Raw genomic sequence first — 15,195 nt, forward strand, 5'->3', positions numbered from 1 at the left:
AGGTCCATCTACACCTCCCCCATCAAGGCTTTGTCCAAGCAGAAGTTTGGGGATTTCCGCGACACCTTCGGGGACGTGGGGCTGCTGACGGGGGACGTGCGGCTGCGCCCCGAGGCGGCGTGGCTGGTGATGAGCACCGAGATCCTCAGCTGGGGAGGGGTCCTGGGGGGTCCTGGGGGGGCTTTGGGGGGTCCTGAGGGGTCCTGGGGAGGGGTTCAGGACCCCCAGGACCCCCCCCAGCCCCATTTCCTCCCCCCCAGGTCGATGCTGTCCAACGGCTCCGACGCCATCCGGGACCTGGAGTGGGTGATCTTTGACGAGGTTCACTACGACAACGACGATGAGGTGGGGCTGGGGGCTCTGGGGGGCTCTGGGGGGCTTTGGGGGGCTTTGGGGGGCTTTGGAGGGGTCCTGGGGGGGCTTTGGGGAGCCCTGGGGGGGCTTTGGGGGGTCCTGAGGGGTCCTGGGGGGGCTTTGGGGAATCCCCGGGGGGTTTGGGGGGTCCTCAGGGGGTTTGAGGGGGTCTTGGAGGAGTTTGGGGTGTCCTGAGAGGGCTTTGGGGGGTTCTCGGGGGATTTTGGGGGGTCCTCAGGGGGTTTGGGGGCTTCTCAGGGGGGTTTGGGGATCCTGGGGGGGTTTAGGGGGGGTCCTGAGGATCTTTGGGGGTCTCTGAGAGGGACATGGGGGGGATCTGGGGGCTTTGGGGGATCTTGGAGGGGCTTTAGTGATCTCTGAGGGGTTTATGGGGGTTCTCAGGGGGGTTTGGGGGGTCCTGGGGGGTTTTGGGGGTCCCTGGGGTCTCTGGGGGTCCCTGGGGAGGTTTTGGGGGGTCCCAGGGGTGGTTTGGGGGTCCCTGGGGGTCTCTCAGGGTGTCTCTCACCCCGTCAGTCGCACCAAGCGTCGCTGTGTCCGTGTTCTGAGCACCCCGCGCCGCCCGGTGCCGCTGGAGCATTTCCTGTTCACCGGGAACAGCGCCCGGAACCGGCACCAGCTGTTCCAGCTGCTGGGCCCAGGGGGGTCCTTCAGCACCCAGGGGTGAGACCCCCAAAACCTGACCCAGATCTGAGCTGAAACTGCCTGAATCTGACCCAAAAACCTGATACAAAACCTGACCCAAATCTGACCTGAAACTGCCTGAATCTGACCCAAATCCTGCCTAAATGTGACCCAAAAACTGACACAAACCTGACCTGAAACTGACCCAAAATCTGACCCCAAAACCTGACCCAAATCTGAGCTGAAACTGCCTAAATCTGACCCAAAATCTGACCTGAAACCTGACACAAACCTGACCTGAAACTGCCTAAATCTGACCCAAAATCTGACCTGAAACCTGACACAAACCTGACCTGAAACTGCCTAAATCTGACCCAAAATCTGACCCAAATCCTGCCCAAAACCTGACACAAATCTGCCCCAAATCTGACCCAAAACCTGCCCAATTCTGACCCAAATCTGACCCAAACCTGACCCTAAACTGACCCCAAATCCTGCCCCAAAAACCTGACCCAAATCTGCCCCAAAATCTCTGCCTAAATCTGACCCAAACCTGACACAAACCTGACCCAAATCAGACCCAAAACCTGACCCAAAACCTGCCCAATTCTGACCCAAACCTGACCCAAACCTGACCCAAAACCTGCCCAATTCTGACCCAAATCTGATCCAAACCTGACCCAAAACCTGACCCAAATCTAACTCAAAATCTGACCCAAAACCTGCCCTGAACCTGCCCCAAAACCTGCCCCAAAAACCTGCCCCAAAACCTGCTCCAAACTCTGACCCAAACCTGACCCCAAACCTGACCCCAAACCTGACCCCAAACCTGACCCAAACCTGACCCAAACCTGACCCAAAACCTGACCCAAATCAGACCCAAACCTGACCCAAATCAGACCCAAAACCTGACCCAAACCTGACCCAAACCTGACCCAAAGCTGACCCAAAGCTGACCCAAATCTGACCCAAACCTGACCCAATTCTGCCCCAATTCTGCCCCAATTCTGCCCCAATTCTGCCCCAATTCTGACCTAATTCTGCCCCAATTCTGACCCAATTCTGACCCAATTCTGACCCAATTCTGACCCAATTCTGCCCCAAACCTGTCCCAAACCTGCCCCTCCCCTGTCCCAGGTACTACGCGGCGGTGGAGGCCAAGAAGGAGCAGAGCAGCAAACACGCGCAGAGCTTCGGGGCACGGCAGCCCACCATGGGAGCCCCCAACCCTGGGCAGGTACTGGGGGTCCCAGGGGGTCCCAGTGACCCCAAACCCCCAACCCTGGATGGGTACTGGGGGTCCCATGGGGCTGGGGGCAGTTTGGGGGTCCCAAGGGGCAGTTTGGGGGTCCCACTGACCCTGTTCTCTCTCCCCAGGAGTGTGGGGTGTGGCTGTCCCTCCTGCAGACCCTCCATGGGGCTGGGGGCTGTTTGTGGGTCCCAAGGGGCAGTTTGGGGGTCCCATGGGGCAGTTTGGGGGTCCCCCTGACCCTTCTCTCCCCCCAGGAGCGTGGTGTCTGGCTGTCCCTCCTGCAGACCCTCCGTGAGCGGGAGCTGCTCCCGGCCGTCACCTTCACCTTCTCCCGTGGCCGCTGCGAGGAGCAGGCGGCCGCCCTGGGCTCCCTGGAGCTGCTGAGCGGCGCCGAGCGCGCCCAGGTCCGGCACTTCCTGACGCGCTGCCTGGCCCGGCTGCGCGGCTCCGACCGGCGCCTGCCACAGGTGGGGTCCCCGAGAGGATGAGGAGGGAGATTCTGGGGTGTGGGAAGGTGATTTTGGGGTGTGGGAGGGCAATTTTGGGGTGTGAGGGGAACAAGGAGGGCGATTTTGGGGTGTGGGAGGGTGATTTTGGGGTGTGGGACAGCAATTTTGGGGTGTGGGGAGGGTGATTTTGGGGTGTGGGAACGGCGATTTTGGGGTGTGGGAACGGCGATTTTGGGGTGTGGGAGGGCGATTTTGGGGTGTGGGAACGGTGATTTTGGGGTGTGGGACAGTGATTTTGGGGTGTGAGGGGAACAAGGAGGGCGATTTTGAGGTGTGGGAAGGTGATTTTGGGGTGTGGCAGGGCGATTTTGGGGTGTGAGGGGATGGGGAGGGAGATTTTGGGGCATGGGAGGGCGATTTTGGGGTGTGGGAGGGCGATTTTGAAGTGTGAGAGGGCAATTTTGGGGTGTGAGGGGACGGGGAGGGTGATTTTGGGTTGTGAGGGACGGGGATTTTGGGGCATGAGGGACGGGGATTTTGGGGTGTGAGGGGATGGGGAGAGTGATTTTGGGTGATTTTAGGGTCCCACGGGGACAGGGAGGGCGATTTTGGGGTCCCACAGGGACGGGGAGGGCAATTTTGGGGCGTGAGGGACGGGGATTTTGGGGTGTGAGGGGATGGGGAGGGTGATTTTGGGTGATTTTAGGGTCCCACGGGGACAGGGAGGGCGATTTTGGGGTCCCACAGGGACGGGGAGGGCAATTTTGGGGCGTGAGGGACGGGGATTTTGGGGTGTGAGGGGATGGGGAGGGCAATTTTGGGGTGTGAGGGACGGGGATTTTGGGGTGTGAGGGACGGGGATTTTGGGGTGTGAGGGACGGGGATTTTGGGGCGTGAGGGACGGGGATTTTGGGGTGTGAGGGGATGGGGAGGGCGATTTTGGGTGATTTTGGGGTCCCACAGGGACGGGGAGGGCGATTTTGGGGTGTGAGGTGTAAAGAGGGAAGGGTTTGTACCTCGAGGAGGGGATCCAGCGCGTTCCTCCCCGCAGGTGCTGCAGCTGTCGGAGCTGCTGCAGCGCGGCATCGGCGTCCACCACGGCGGGGTCCTGCCGCTGCTCAAGGAGGTGGTGGAGATGCTCTTCAGCCAGGGGCTGGTGAAGGTGAGCGGGGAAAAACGGCACAGCCGGCTGTGGGGCACGGGGATCCCACCCCATGGCTGCCCCACGCCTGTCCCAGGTGCTGTTTGCCACCGAGACCTTCGCCATGGGGGTGAACATGCCGGCGAGGACCGTCGTCTTCGACTCCATCCGCAAACACGACGGGAATGGCTTCCGGGATCTCCTGCCCGGTGAGGGGCTGGATGTGGGGCTGGGGGGAGAGCGGGTGGGAACGTGAGGGGGAAATGGGGGAAAGCGGAGAGGGAAAATGGGAGAAAGCTGAGGGGAAAATGGGAGAAAGCTGAGGGGAAATGTGAGGGGAAAATGGGAGAAAGCGGAGAGGGAAAATGGGAGAAAGCTGAGGGGAAAATGGGAGAAAGCTGAGGGGAAATGTGAGGGGAAAATGGGAGAAAGCGGAGAGGGAAAATGGGAGAAAGCGGGTTGAGAAAATGTAGAAATAGGGAAGGAAAGAGTGAGGAGAAATGGGAGAAAAGATGGGGAGAAATGGAGGGAGGAGAGGTGCAGTCGTGAGGGGAAACGTGAGGGGAGAAAATGGGCGGGAAAACGTGAGGGGAGAAAAGAGCGGGAAAACGTGAGGGGAGAAAAAGAGCGGGAAAATGTGAGGGGAAAATGGGGGAAAATGTGAGGGGAGAAAAGGGGGAAACGGGGAGAAAATGGGGGGAAAATGTGAGGGGAGAACAGAGCGGGAATCCTGAGGGGAGAAAAGAGCAGAAACGTGAGGGGAAACGGGCAGGAAGCGGAGAGGGAAAATGGGAGAAAGCTGAGGGGAAAATGGGGGAAAGCTGAGGGGAAAATGGGAGAAAGCTGAGAGGGGAAATGGGGGAAAGCTGAGGGGAAAATGGGAGAAAGCTGAGGGGAAAATGGGAGAAAGCTGAGAGGGAAAATGGGAGAAAGCTGAGGGGAAATGGGGGAAAGCTGAGAGGGAAAATGGGAGAAAGCTGAGGGGAAATGGGGGAAAGCTGAGAGGGGAAATGGGAGAAAGCAGAGGGGAAAATGGGGGAAAGCTGAGGGGAAAATGGGAGAAAGCTGAGGGGAAAATGGGAGAAAGCTGAGAGGGAAAATGGGAGAAAGCTGAGGGGAAATGGGAGAAAGCTGAGGGGAAAATGGGAGAAAGCTGAGGGGAAAATGGAAGAAAGCGGAGAGGGAAAATGGGAGAATGCTGAGAGGGGAAATGGGAGAAAGCTGAGGGGAAAATGGGAGAAAGCTGAGAGGGGAAATGGGAGAAAGCGGAGAGGGAAAATGGGAGAAAGCTGAGGGGAAATGGGAGAAAGCTGAGGGGAAAATGGGAGAAAGCTGAGGGGAAAATGGAAGAAAGCGGAGAGGGAAAATGGGAGAATGCTGAGAGGGGAAATGGGAGAAAGCTGAGGGGAAAATGGGAGAAAGCTGAGAGGGGAAATGGGAGAAAGCGGAGAGGGAAAATGGGAGAAAGCGGAGAGGGAAAATGGGAGAAAGCGGAGAGGGAAAATGGGAGAAAGCTGAGGGGAAAATGGGAGAAAGCTGAGGGGAAAATGGGAGAAAGCTGAGGGGAAATGTGAGGGGAAAATGGGAGAAAGCGGAGAGGGAAAATGGGAGAAAGCGGGTTGAGAAAATGTAGAAATAGGGAAGGAAAGAGTGAGGAGAAATGGGAGAAAAGATGGGGAGAAATGGAGGGAGGAGAGGTGCAGTCGTGAGGGGAAACGTGAGGGGAGAAAATGGGCGGGAAAACGTGAGGGGAGAAAAGAGCGGGAAAACGTGAGGGGAGAAAAAGAGCGGGAAAATGTGAGGGGAAAATGGGGGAAAATGTGAGGGGAGAAAAGGGGGAAACGGGGAGAAAATGGGGGGAAAATGTGAGGGGAGAACAGAGCGGGAATCCTGAGGGGAGAAAAGAGCAGAAACGTGAGGGGAAACGGGCAGGAAGCGGAGAGGGAAAATGGGAGAAAGCTGAGGGGAAAATGGGGGAAAGCTGAGAGGGGAAATGGGGGAAAGCTGAGGGGAAAATGGGAGAAAGCTGAGAGGGAAAATGGGGGAAAGCTGAGGGGAAAATGGGAGAAAGCTGAGAGGGAAAATGGGAGAAAGCTGAGAGGGAAAATGGGAGAAAGCTGAGGGGAAATGGGGGAAAGCTGAGAGGGGAAATGGGAGAAAGCAGAGGGGAAAATGGGGGAAAGCTGAGGGGAAAATGGGAGAAAGCTGAGGGGAAAATGGGAGAAAGCTGAGAGGGAAATGGGAGAAAGCTGAGGGGGGAAATGGGGGAAAGCTGAGAGGGAAAATGGGAGAAAGCTGAGGGGAAATGGGAGAAAGCTGAGGGGAAAATGGGAGAAAGCGGAGAGGGAAAATGGGAGAATGCTGAGAGGGGAAATGGGAGAAAGCTGAGAGGGGAAATGGGAGAAAGCTGAGAGGAAAAATGGGAGAAAGCTGAGGGGAAATGTGAGGGGAAAATGGGAGAAAGCGGAGAGGGAAAATGGGAGAAAGCTGAGGGGAAAATGGGAGAAAGCTGAGGGGAAAATGGGAGAAAGCTGAGGGGAAATGTGAGGGGAAAATGGGAGAAAGCGGAGAGGGAAAATGGGAGAAAGCGGGTTGAGAAAATGTAGAAATAGGGAAGGAAAGAGTGAGGAGAAATGGGAGAAAAGATGGGGAGAAATGGAGGGAGGAGAGGTGCAGTCGTGAGGGGAAACGTGAGGGGAGAAAATGGGCGGGAAAACGTGAGGGGAGAAAAGAGCGGGAAAACATGAGGGGAGAAAAAGAGCGGGAAAATGTGCGGGGAAAATGGGGGAAAATGTGAGGGGAGAAAAGGGGGAAACGGGGAGAAAATGGGGGGAAAATGTGAGGGGAGAACAGAGCGGGAATCCTGAGGGGAGAAAAGAGCAGAAACGTGAGGGGAAACGGGCAGGAAGCGGAGAGGGAAAATGGGGGAAAGCTGAGGGGAAAATGGGGGAAAGCTGAGGGGAAAATGGGAGAAAGCTGAGGGGAAAATGGGAGAAAGCCGAGAGGGAAAATGGGAGAAAGCTGAGGGGAAATGGGAGAAAGCTGAGGGGAAAATGGGAGAAAGCTGAGGGGAAAATGGAAGAAAGCGGAGAGGGAAAATGGGAGAATGCTGAGAGGGGAAATGGGAGAAAGCTGAGGGGAAAATGGGAGAAAGCTGAGAGGGGAAATGGGAGAAAGCGGAGAGGGAAAATGGGAGAAAGCGGAGAGGGAAAATGGGAGAAAGCGGAGAGGGAAAATGGGAGAAAGCTGAGGGAAAATGGGAGAAAGCTGAGGGGAAAATGGGGGAAAGCTGAGGGAAAATGGGAGAAAGCTGAGGGGAAAGTGGGAGAAAGCTGAGGGGAAAATGGGAGAAAGCTGAGAGGGAAAATGGGAGAAAGTGGAGAGGGAAAATGGGAGAAAGCTGAGGGGAAAATGGGAGAAAGCTGAGGGGAAAATGGGGGAAAGCTGAGGGGAAAATGGGAGAAAGCTGAGGGGAAAATGGGAGAAAGCGGGGAGGGGAAATGGGAGAAAGCGGAGAGGGAAAATGGGAGAAAGTGGAGAGGGAAAATGGGAGAAAGCTGAGAGGGAAAATGCGGGAAAAGGCAATTGGGAAAATGTAGAAATAGGGGAGGAAAGAGTGAGGAGAAATGGGAGGAAAGAGGAGAAATGGAGGGAGGAGAGTTGCAATCGTGAGGGAAAACGTGAGGGGAGAAAAGAGCGGGAAAACGTGAGGGGAGAAAAGAGTGAGAAACGTGAGAGGAAAAGAGAGGGAAAACGAGAGGGTAAAAAGGCAGAAAATCTGAGGGAGAAAGAGCAGCAAACATGAGGGGAAAGCATCGGGAAAAGCGATGGGAAAGGTGTGGGGAAAAAAGAGCAGAAACGTGAGGGAAAAAGAAACACGAGCAGGAGAGGGCAGGAAATGTGAGGGTGGAAAGAGTGGGAAACGTGAGGGGAAAATGGGGGAAAACGTGAGGGGAGAAAATGGGGAAACGGGGAGAAAATGGGGGAAAATGTGAGGGGAGAAAAGAGCGGGAAAACGTGAGGGGAAAAATGGTGGGAAATGAGAGAGCAAAAAGGCAGAAAATCTGAGGGAGAAAGAGCAGCAAACATGAGGGGAAAGCATCGGGAAAAGCGACGGGAATCGTGAGGGGAAAAAAGAGCGGAAACATGAGGGAAAAAGGGCAGAAATGTGAGAGGAAAAGGGCAGGAAATGTGAGGGTGGAAACAGTGGGAAACATGAGGGGAAAATGGGGGAAAATGTGAGGAGAGAAAATGGGGAAACGGGGAGAAAATGGGGGAAAACGTGAGGGGAGAAAAGAGCGGGAATCCTGAGGGGAGAAAAGAGCGGGAATCCTGAGGGGAGAAAAGAGCGGGAAAACATGAGGGGAGAAAAGAGAGGGAAAACGTGAGGGGAGAAAAGAGCGGGAAAACGTGAGGGGAGAAAAGAGCGGGAATCCTGAGGGGAGAAAAGAGCGGGAAAACGTGAGGGGAAAAATGGTGGGAAATGAGAGAGCAAAAAGGCGGAAAATCTGAGGGAGAAAGAGCAGCAAACACGAGGGGAAAGCAGGGGGAAAAGCGACGGGAAAGGTGAGGGGAGGAAGGGCAGGAGCCGTGAGGGGAAGAGCGGGAGGATCCGTGAGGAGAAGACGCCGGCGGCTCTGCGTCCCCACAGGCGAGTACACGCAGATGTCGGGGCGCGCCGGCCGCCACGGGCTGGACACCACCGGCACCGTCATCATCCTCTGCAAGGGAGCCGTGCCTGAGCTGTCGGATCTGCACCGCATGATGCTGGTCAGTGCCTGACGTGTGTCCCCGCGGTGTCACTGCCATGTTCCCAGTGTGTCCCCACAGTGTCACCGCCATGTTCCCAGTGTGTCCCCACAGTGTCACCGCCATGTTCCCCCCGTGTCCCCACAGTGTCACTGCCATGTTCCCAGTGTGTCCCCACAGTGTCACCGCCATGTTCCCCCCGTGTTCCCGCCGTTTCACCGCTGTGTCCCCGCCGTGTCACCACTGTGTCACTGCTGTGTCCCCACAGTGTCACTGCCATGTTCCCACCGTGTCCCCCGATGGCTTCGGCTCCCAACGGTCGCTCCCCGGCGCTGGGTCCAGAGCGGCCCGAGGAGGGGATGCTCTGTGTGCCGGAACGGTGAGAGGTGCGGGCGGGTCGGGGGGACTTTATCCACCGAGTATATACCTGGAAGTATAATGATGATCAAAATAGATATTAAAAAATATTGAAGATAAACGGGCTGCTTGGTTTTTATTTAGTTAGAGGCAGGGTTTTTAAATAAATAAGAAAAAAATAAATAAAATATTTCAAGAATGAATATGTAAAGGTATAGAGAAATATATATATATATATATATGTAGGCATAAAAATAAGTAAAAATAAGTAATAGAAATATATACATATATATTGATTTATAATCTATAATATGATTTCTGTACGTATAGATGGTAATATGATATATTTTAGGATATGTTATGTGTTATGTATATCAACAAGGTATATAAATATGATAAAAAATATATATTAAAAGATTTTTAAATACCGTTTAAGATAAAGGGACTGTTTGGTTTTTATTAGGTTTGCTTCGGGGCTTTTAAATAAATACTACAAAAATAAAAACATAGAAATGTATATTAAATATATCAAGATATAGAGATGTGTGCAACCAGAAAAGTAAAGAAATAGAAGTAATGCAAATATATACAAACAGGTTTATGTTTAATCTATATATATACATTATATTTATTTAATAGATGTATTATACATATAATAAATATATATATAATTAAAATGTATATAATATATTTAATATATAATAATATATGTATACATGTTAAAATAATATATTTTGATACTTTATATATTATGTGTTATATATAAATGAATATAGTATATAAATTTAAACACATGTTGTGGAAATAGATGTTAATTTTTTCTTTTTTATTATTTTCATTGTTTTGGTAAGTTTCTCAGAGGCAATCCTCCCGTTGCAGCTGCTGCCAGCACTGAAAACCTGTGTGCTTCGTGGTGTCCATCGCCCAGCTGGCAACGATTCCCTGGTGTTTGGTGCATTAAGTCACACCCAGCTGTGTGGGATGGCAGGTGAGCACATTGCCCGAGCCTTTTAGCTTTTCTGGCTCACACACAACTTCCTTTCCTTTTTTATATGGAAATCAGGGAAGAGGGTAGTGTATATTAGTATATTAGCATTTCTAGCAGATTTTTAACTGCCACTGATGCCCGTTCATCTTTGCAGTGTGGGTTTTCATGCTGACAAATCCTCTGCTTTGCCTTCTGCTCAGAGTCAGGTGGGCCCTTTATTGAACAGATTTATCTGCTACAAGGCTACGCAGAAGGATGGAAAGGAGGAACACAGGGGAAAAAAAAATAGATGAAAGGCCATGCATTGATCACCTGATGTACTCCAGAGACAAACATGGCTATTACAGGTAACATGGAGCAGCCCTTCTGGCCTTTTCAGTTGTATTCAGAGAGATGTTTGCCTGCTGTGAATATCTGGGTGCTTGGAGTTCACTCTGATTTTAACAAGCCCATCAATAATAAAACATTGTATTGATAGAGCAAGATCTCGTTCTGTAAAGTTGTTGCTCCACAGAAAAGCAGCATAAAGAAGCTAGCTGGATTATTTGTATGATATGTAGCTTTTTTAGGATGTTTTGTTCTTTATATGGTGTTCATTTCAAATACAAGCGTGTGAACTTTGTGTTCCCTTTTAGGGGCTGGTTCTGGGGTAACAAGGAAACACAAGGCCTAAACACCTCTGGCTTGTCTGTCCAAGGATCTGCCTCAATTGTGGCTCCCATCCTTCTGAAGAACTCTTCAGCACAGTGAGTTACCTTCTATAACTATTTATTGTTGTATTGATGTTGTGAGACCTCATTGCTGGGTGAGAAGACCAGGGGAAATTAAAGGCTGTATGCCGCTGTTACTTCCCTGAATTCTTGTACTCTGTTAAAATCAAAACAAAAGGGATTTACACTGTAAGAAACACTTAAATGTAAGTTAAGGTAAAGGTCACAGTGCTAAAACCTAAGAGCAGATAGCCTTGAGCTCCTTTATATTCCTACTCCTGCCTCCAGGGTATCATCAGCTATCCCCTAGATCTTGCAGTGGAAGAGATGCTGAACCATCAGCTGTTCCATATTCTACACCACGTGTCTTTTTACCATGCTCCTCTGAGAAGCATCTCTCCCTTCTCTGTTTCTTTGCAGACAAGAAGGGAGAAATTGGGATTGCCTTTGTTCTTTTGCCTGTTAATAAAAAGGCCGCTTGTGGCTGTGTGCAGTGGCAACTGCATCACAGAATCTTAGAGGTGATTATTCGCAGGTTAAGGAAATAATTCCCTTTTTTGTCACTGCTGCGCTGAATTTCATAGGCGTGTGTGTGGCTCGATGCCTAAGATATTTAAAGCAGGTTTTATTCTTACAGGGGTTTTGCACACTAAAGTGTGCGCCCAGGTTTTGTTTCCAGAAGTGAGGTGTAGCGCTGGGTGTTTCATTTGGTGTGTTACTTGTTCTGTTGTGTCAATAACTGCAGTGTCCTCCCTGTGCCTGTGTATTGCAGGGGCAGTCGAGTGCTGGTTATAAAGGTGGTGATAATTAGGAATAAGCTGTTCAAGCTTGGATAAATGTTTAGAAATCATTGCTTAGATATTGCTGTGTAAAACACCGCTCGCGGTGGGAGAATTCTCCAGGGTCAAGCTGTTCAGGTATGTGCAGTTTATTATATGGGTAAAGAGAGGGGAGAGCTGTGTCCGCCACCAGCCTCGGCGTCCGCGTGGTCCGGGGGAGGAGGGAGAGAACGGGGAGAGCAGGAGAGGAGAGGATGGAAAAGGGGAAGGAGGGAGTAAGAGCAACAGAGGGAGAGCGGGGGAAACCAGGGAGGGATAAGAGGGGGGAGACAAGAGAGGGGTAAGAGGGGAAAACCCAAGAGGGTAAGAGTAAGAGAGGGAAAGAGTGGAAGAGGTAAGAGAGGGGGAGAGGGGAGCTGAGAGAGGAGTAAAGGGGTACGAGAGAAGAGCCGAGAGGTACGAGAGAGGTTAAGAGGTAAGAGAGAAAAGCTAAGAGAGAGGTTAAGAGAGGTTTAAGATAGAAAAGCTAAGAGAGCGAAGTTCTTGTTACAATCCAATCTATCTTTTTCTATAGTGAATATTCTAATTCCCAGTAACCAATCACCACGAGATACACCCACTAAAGATTTTACATACAGTGTTGCATTTGAGGTTCTACAAGCTTTACAAGTTCTTCCCTTGCTTCTTGACCTTTGGGCTTTCTGTCAGCAGAAGGACATTGTTTTATCAGCAGGATTCTCCTTTAGCTGGCTAGGCTATTGTTCTTTGGTCATATAGTAACCAGTACTCTGTATCTTATGACTCAAAGCAGGCTTTCGTTTCTACTTCGATTCTAGCCTTCTTTTTTCAGAATCTTCTGCCAAACCATCACATTCATAAGGTTTCCCTGTTTCACCCTCCCCAACAGGCAGAAAGTTGTGCTGCGCTCTGATAATTCCATACTCAACCTGTTCCTCATTTCTTAAAGGTTCACTTCAGCCTTGAATCAGCAGGTCCCTAGGTTTGGTTTTTTAGGATGCCATTCCTGTTAGATTTTCCCCTGTGAAGACCTGAGTATGTCCAGTTTGACCTCCAGGATAATGAAGGGAGAGGAGCTCCCGTTGATTCAAGAGTGAAGCAAGGCCTCCATTCTTGGCCTGGGGCTGTTTCAAATGGGGAGGGATCAGTGTCCTGACTTCTCTCTCTCAGAGGCAGGGTTCCTGGACGAGGTGACCCAGGACAGCTTCGTGCTGGGCCCGGGCTACGACCGCCCCTAGCAGCTGGAGCCCACGGTGAGGGAGCCCAAGAGCATCCAGCTGTACCAGCACCTCAGCCTCAAGAGCTGCATCTGGACCTTCGACGCTTATTACGACATGACCGAGTTAATTGATGTCTGTGGGGGCTCTGTCACCGCTGACTTCCACGTGAGAGGCCCATCCAGAGCTCTCCAGGTATCCCAGATCTCTCTCAGTTCTCAGGCACAGCTCTGCGTTGCGTGGAGCTGCTGCTCTGCCCTGCACAGGTGGAGCGTGGCTTTTCCCCCCCTCTAACCTGTAAGAAAACAGCGCTGTGTGCATTTCTTTCATTTATTTTCCATTTCATTCGTTTTCCATTTATTTTATTCTCTAAATCTTCAGAGTGCCAGGAAAATACCGGGTTTTTTTAATGTAGGGCCACACTGGAAATACAAAACGTTCTCAGCTGGGCTCTCTTTTATAATTTTGGCTGTGTTCTCGGCCAATAGAAATGAGCAGAGGACAGAGCAGAGGCAGCTCAGTCCATGCTCCACAACATGGGATATTTTAGCTCATTCCGTAATTAAGAGACCAAAAGCCAAAAATGTTCCTCTAGAAACGAATGGCTTTCCCTGTTTGGGGTATCTCACTGTCCTCTCCTGGCTGCATTATCCATCTGCAGACCACTCAGTCTCCCCCAAGCTCTTCCATTAAATTCCCAGCCCACATTGCTTGGACCAGCATCATCTCTCTTAATTCCTGCCAGCCTGGAACTTGTTCATGAAGTTTCCTTTTATAGCTCCAATTGTTTGCACAAACCCAGAGGAGCCGCTTGGCCGGAGAAACTGCCCAGTGGAGCATGTGGAGCCTGGCCCCAGCCAGGCTGGAACATCTCCCCGAATTCTCCAGGGCGTACAAAGTACAGCTGCACTCTGCAGATAATAAATGGAGAGCTCTGGGAGGCCTGAGCAAGCAGAATTGCTCATTTTTAATTCACAGCCTTGGAAATCAGGGGGGTTTTGAGGTGAAATTGTGCCCAGAGTTCCTTTGTCCGGTGGTCCCGGGGAGCCTTAGCGCTGCCCCTGGATTACAATGCAGGTTTGTCTGAGGTGCCTGCACGTAAAGAACGTCCAGAGTCACCTCTGACTTCACTGGAAGGTGCATAACCCCCTTTTTGGGGTTTTATTGCCAGGTAAGGGACTCTGCCCAGTCCTTCCTGACAGTCCACGTCCCTCTCTCCGTGTCCTACATCTGTGTGACGGCACCGAGGGGCTGGGCTTCCCTGGAGCACCGCACCGAGATGGAGTTCTCCTTCTTCTACGACACCGTTCTCTGGAGGACAGGTGAGCCTGAGGCACTCCAAGGGCTATGGAAGAAGTGCTTCCTTCATGTTTTCCCCTTAGTTCCTGCACTGCCCCCAGAGTCCTGAGGGAGCGGGGAACTCGGAATATTGCCTTCCTCTGTGCTTGCGGGGGGCTTAGGCAGCCGATGGCTGGCAGAGGGAGCGTGCAGCTGGCTCACTGGAGGGTGATCCCAACTGAACCCTGCCTTGTGGAGGTGTCCCAAACGCTTCTGGGGCTGGCAGAGCCCAGCAGAGGAGAGCGAAGGTGCTGTGTGGGCTCCCAGTGGCGCTGTCCTTGCAGGGATCCAGACGGACAGCGTGCTCTCGGCCCGCCTGCAGATAATCCCCATCTACATCCGCGAGGACGGACGGCTGGTCAGCGAGTTCAGGACGCAGGCCAAGTTCAGAGGTGAGGGCAGTGATCCTGGCAGGGACACAGAGCAGGGTCACACAGAGCTCTGCTCTGACGGCACAGGCAGCGGAACGAGTCCCTGTCCCTGCCGGGAGCCCCTCTGGCCCTGCGAGGTGGGGCCTCTCCGCGCTCTGCCTCCCGTCACCTCCTTGTCCTCCCCCAGCGCTGTTTGTCACGGAGCATCACAGCCTGCCAGATGTCAGGTCCTCTTTGAGAACTCCAGAGCACCTGGGAGGCATCGAATTTGACCTGCAGCTGCTGTGGAGTGCTCAGACTTTTGATTCTCCCTACCAGCTCTGGAGAGCAACCAGCTCCTACAACAGGTGAGGGCTGGGGGTGCAGTCCCCTCCAGCAGCTTCCCCCACAGCACCACGTTCTCCCTGGCACCCCTCCAGCAGCCACGCCAGCAATAGCACGGAATGCTCAGGAGCTTGGTTAGAGCTGGAGCACTGCTGTACTGAGAGAAAAATCAGCTCAGCCTCTTGGAAAGGAATTTTTCCAGCGGTGAAGCCTGTGGATAGACTGATCCCAGAGTCACACTTGTCCCTTGGGGACTGCCGGATGACATTGCTGGGGCAAGGGAGAGGTGCTGCCCTGGGTGAAGAGCTTTGAGCTCTGCTTGGTGGCTGCAGGGTCTCCTGTCTGTTCCCAGGAAGGATTACTCTGGAGAATACACCATGTTCCCGATCCCCTGCACGGTGCAGCCCACGCAGCCGTGGGCAGAGCCTGGAGCCAAGCCCCTGCCCTGCACGGCTCACGCTCCCGAGCGGTAAGAGGGCAGGAGGGCAGGCTCGGCCCCTTTGGGG

At 52.5% G+C, this 15,195-nt stretch overlaps 1 protein-coding gene across 1 annotated transcript; it reads left to right on the top strand.

Moving 5' to 3' along the window:
• The first annotated feature begins 260 nt into the window (after positions 1-260).
• Positions 261-14,444, top strand: LOC131574310 (superkiller complex protein 2-like). Its single transcript, XM_058828748.1, has 12 exons — positions 261-345; positions 889-1,035; positions 2,134-2,233; positions 2,503-2,715; positions 3,749-3,859; positions 3,936-4,047; positions 8,490-8,608; positions 8,856-8,966; positions 12,678-12,824; positions 13,828-13,978; positions 14,279-14,386; positions 14,434-14,444. Exons 1-12 carry the CDS (start codon positions 341-343, stop codon positions 14,442-14,444), a joined length of 1,335 nt encoding a protein of 444 aa, XP_058684731.1. The 5' UTR covers positions 261-340.
• Positions 14,445-15,195: the final 751 nt, after the last annotated feature.

The sequence above is a fragment of the Poecile atricapillus genome, unplaced genomic scaffold, assembly GCF_030490865.1.
Source record: "Poecile atricapillus isolate bPoeAtr1 unplaced genomic scaffold, bPoeAtr1.hap1 scaffold_234, whole genome shotgun sequence".
NCBI classification, from domain to species: domain Eukaryota; kingdom Metazoa; phylum Chordata; class Aves; order Passeriformes; family Paridae; genus Poecile; species Poecile atricapillus.

Bases quoted from the DNA above. Each gene is read 5' to 3' on its own strand.
- LOC131574310 (XM_058828748.1), top strand. The intron at 1,036-2,133 runs GTGAGACCCCCA...CCCCTGTCCCAG, and splicing joins GGGTCCTTCAGCACCCAGGG to GTACTACGCGGCGGTGGAGG. The intron at 12,825-13,827 runs GTGAGAGGCCCA...TTTTATTGCCAG, and splicing joins CTGTCACCGCTGACTTCCAC to GTAAGGGACTCTGCCCAGTC.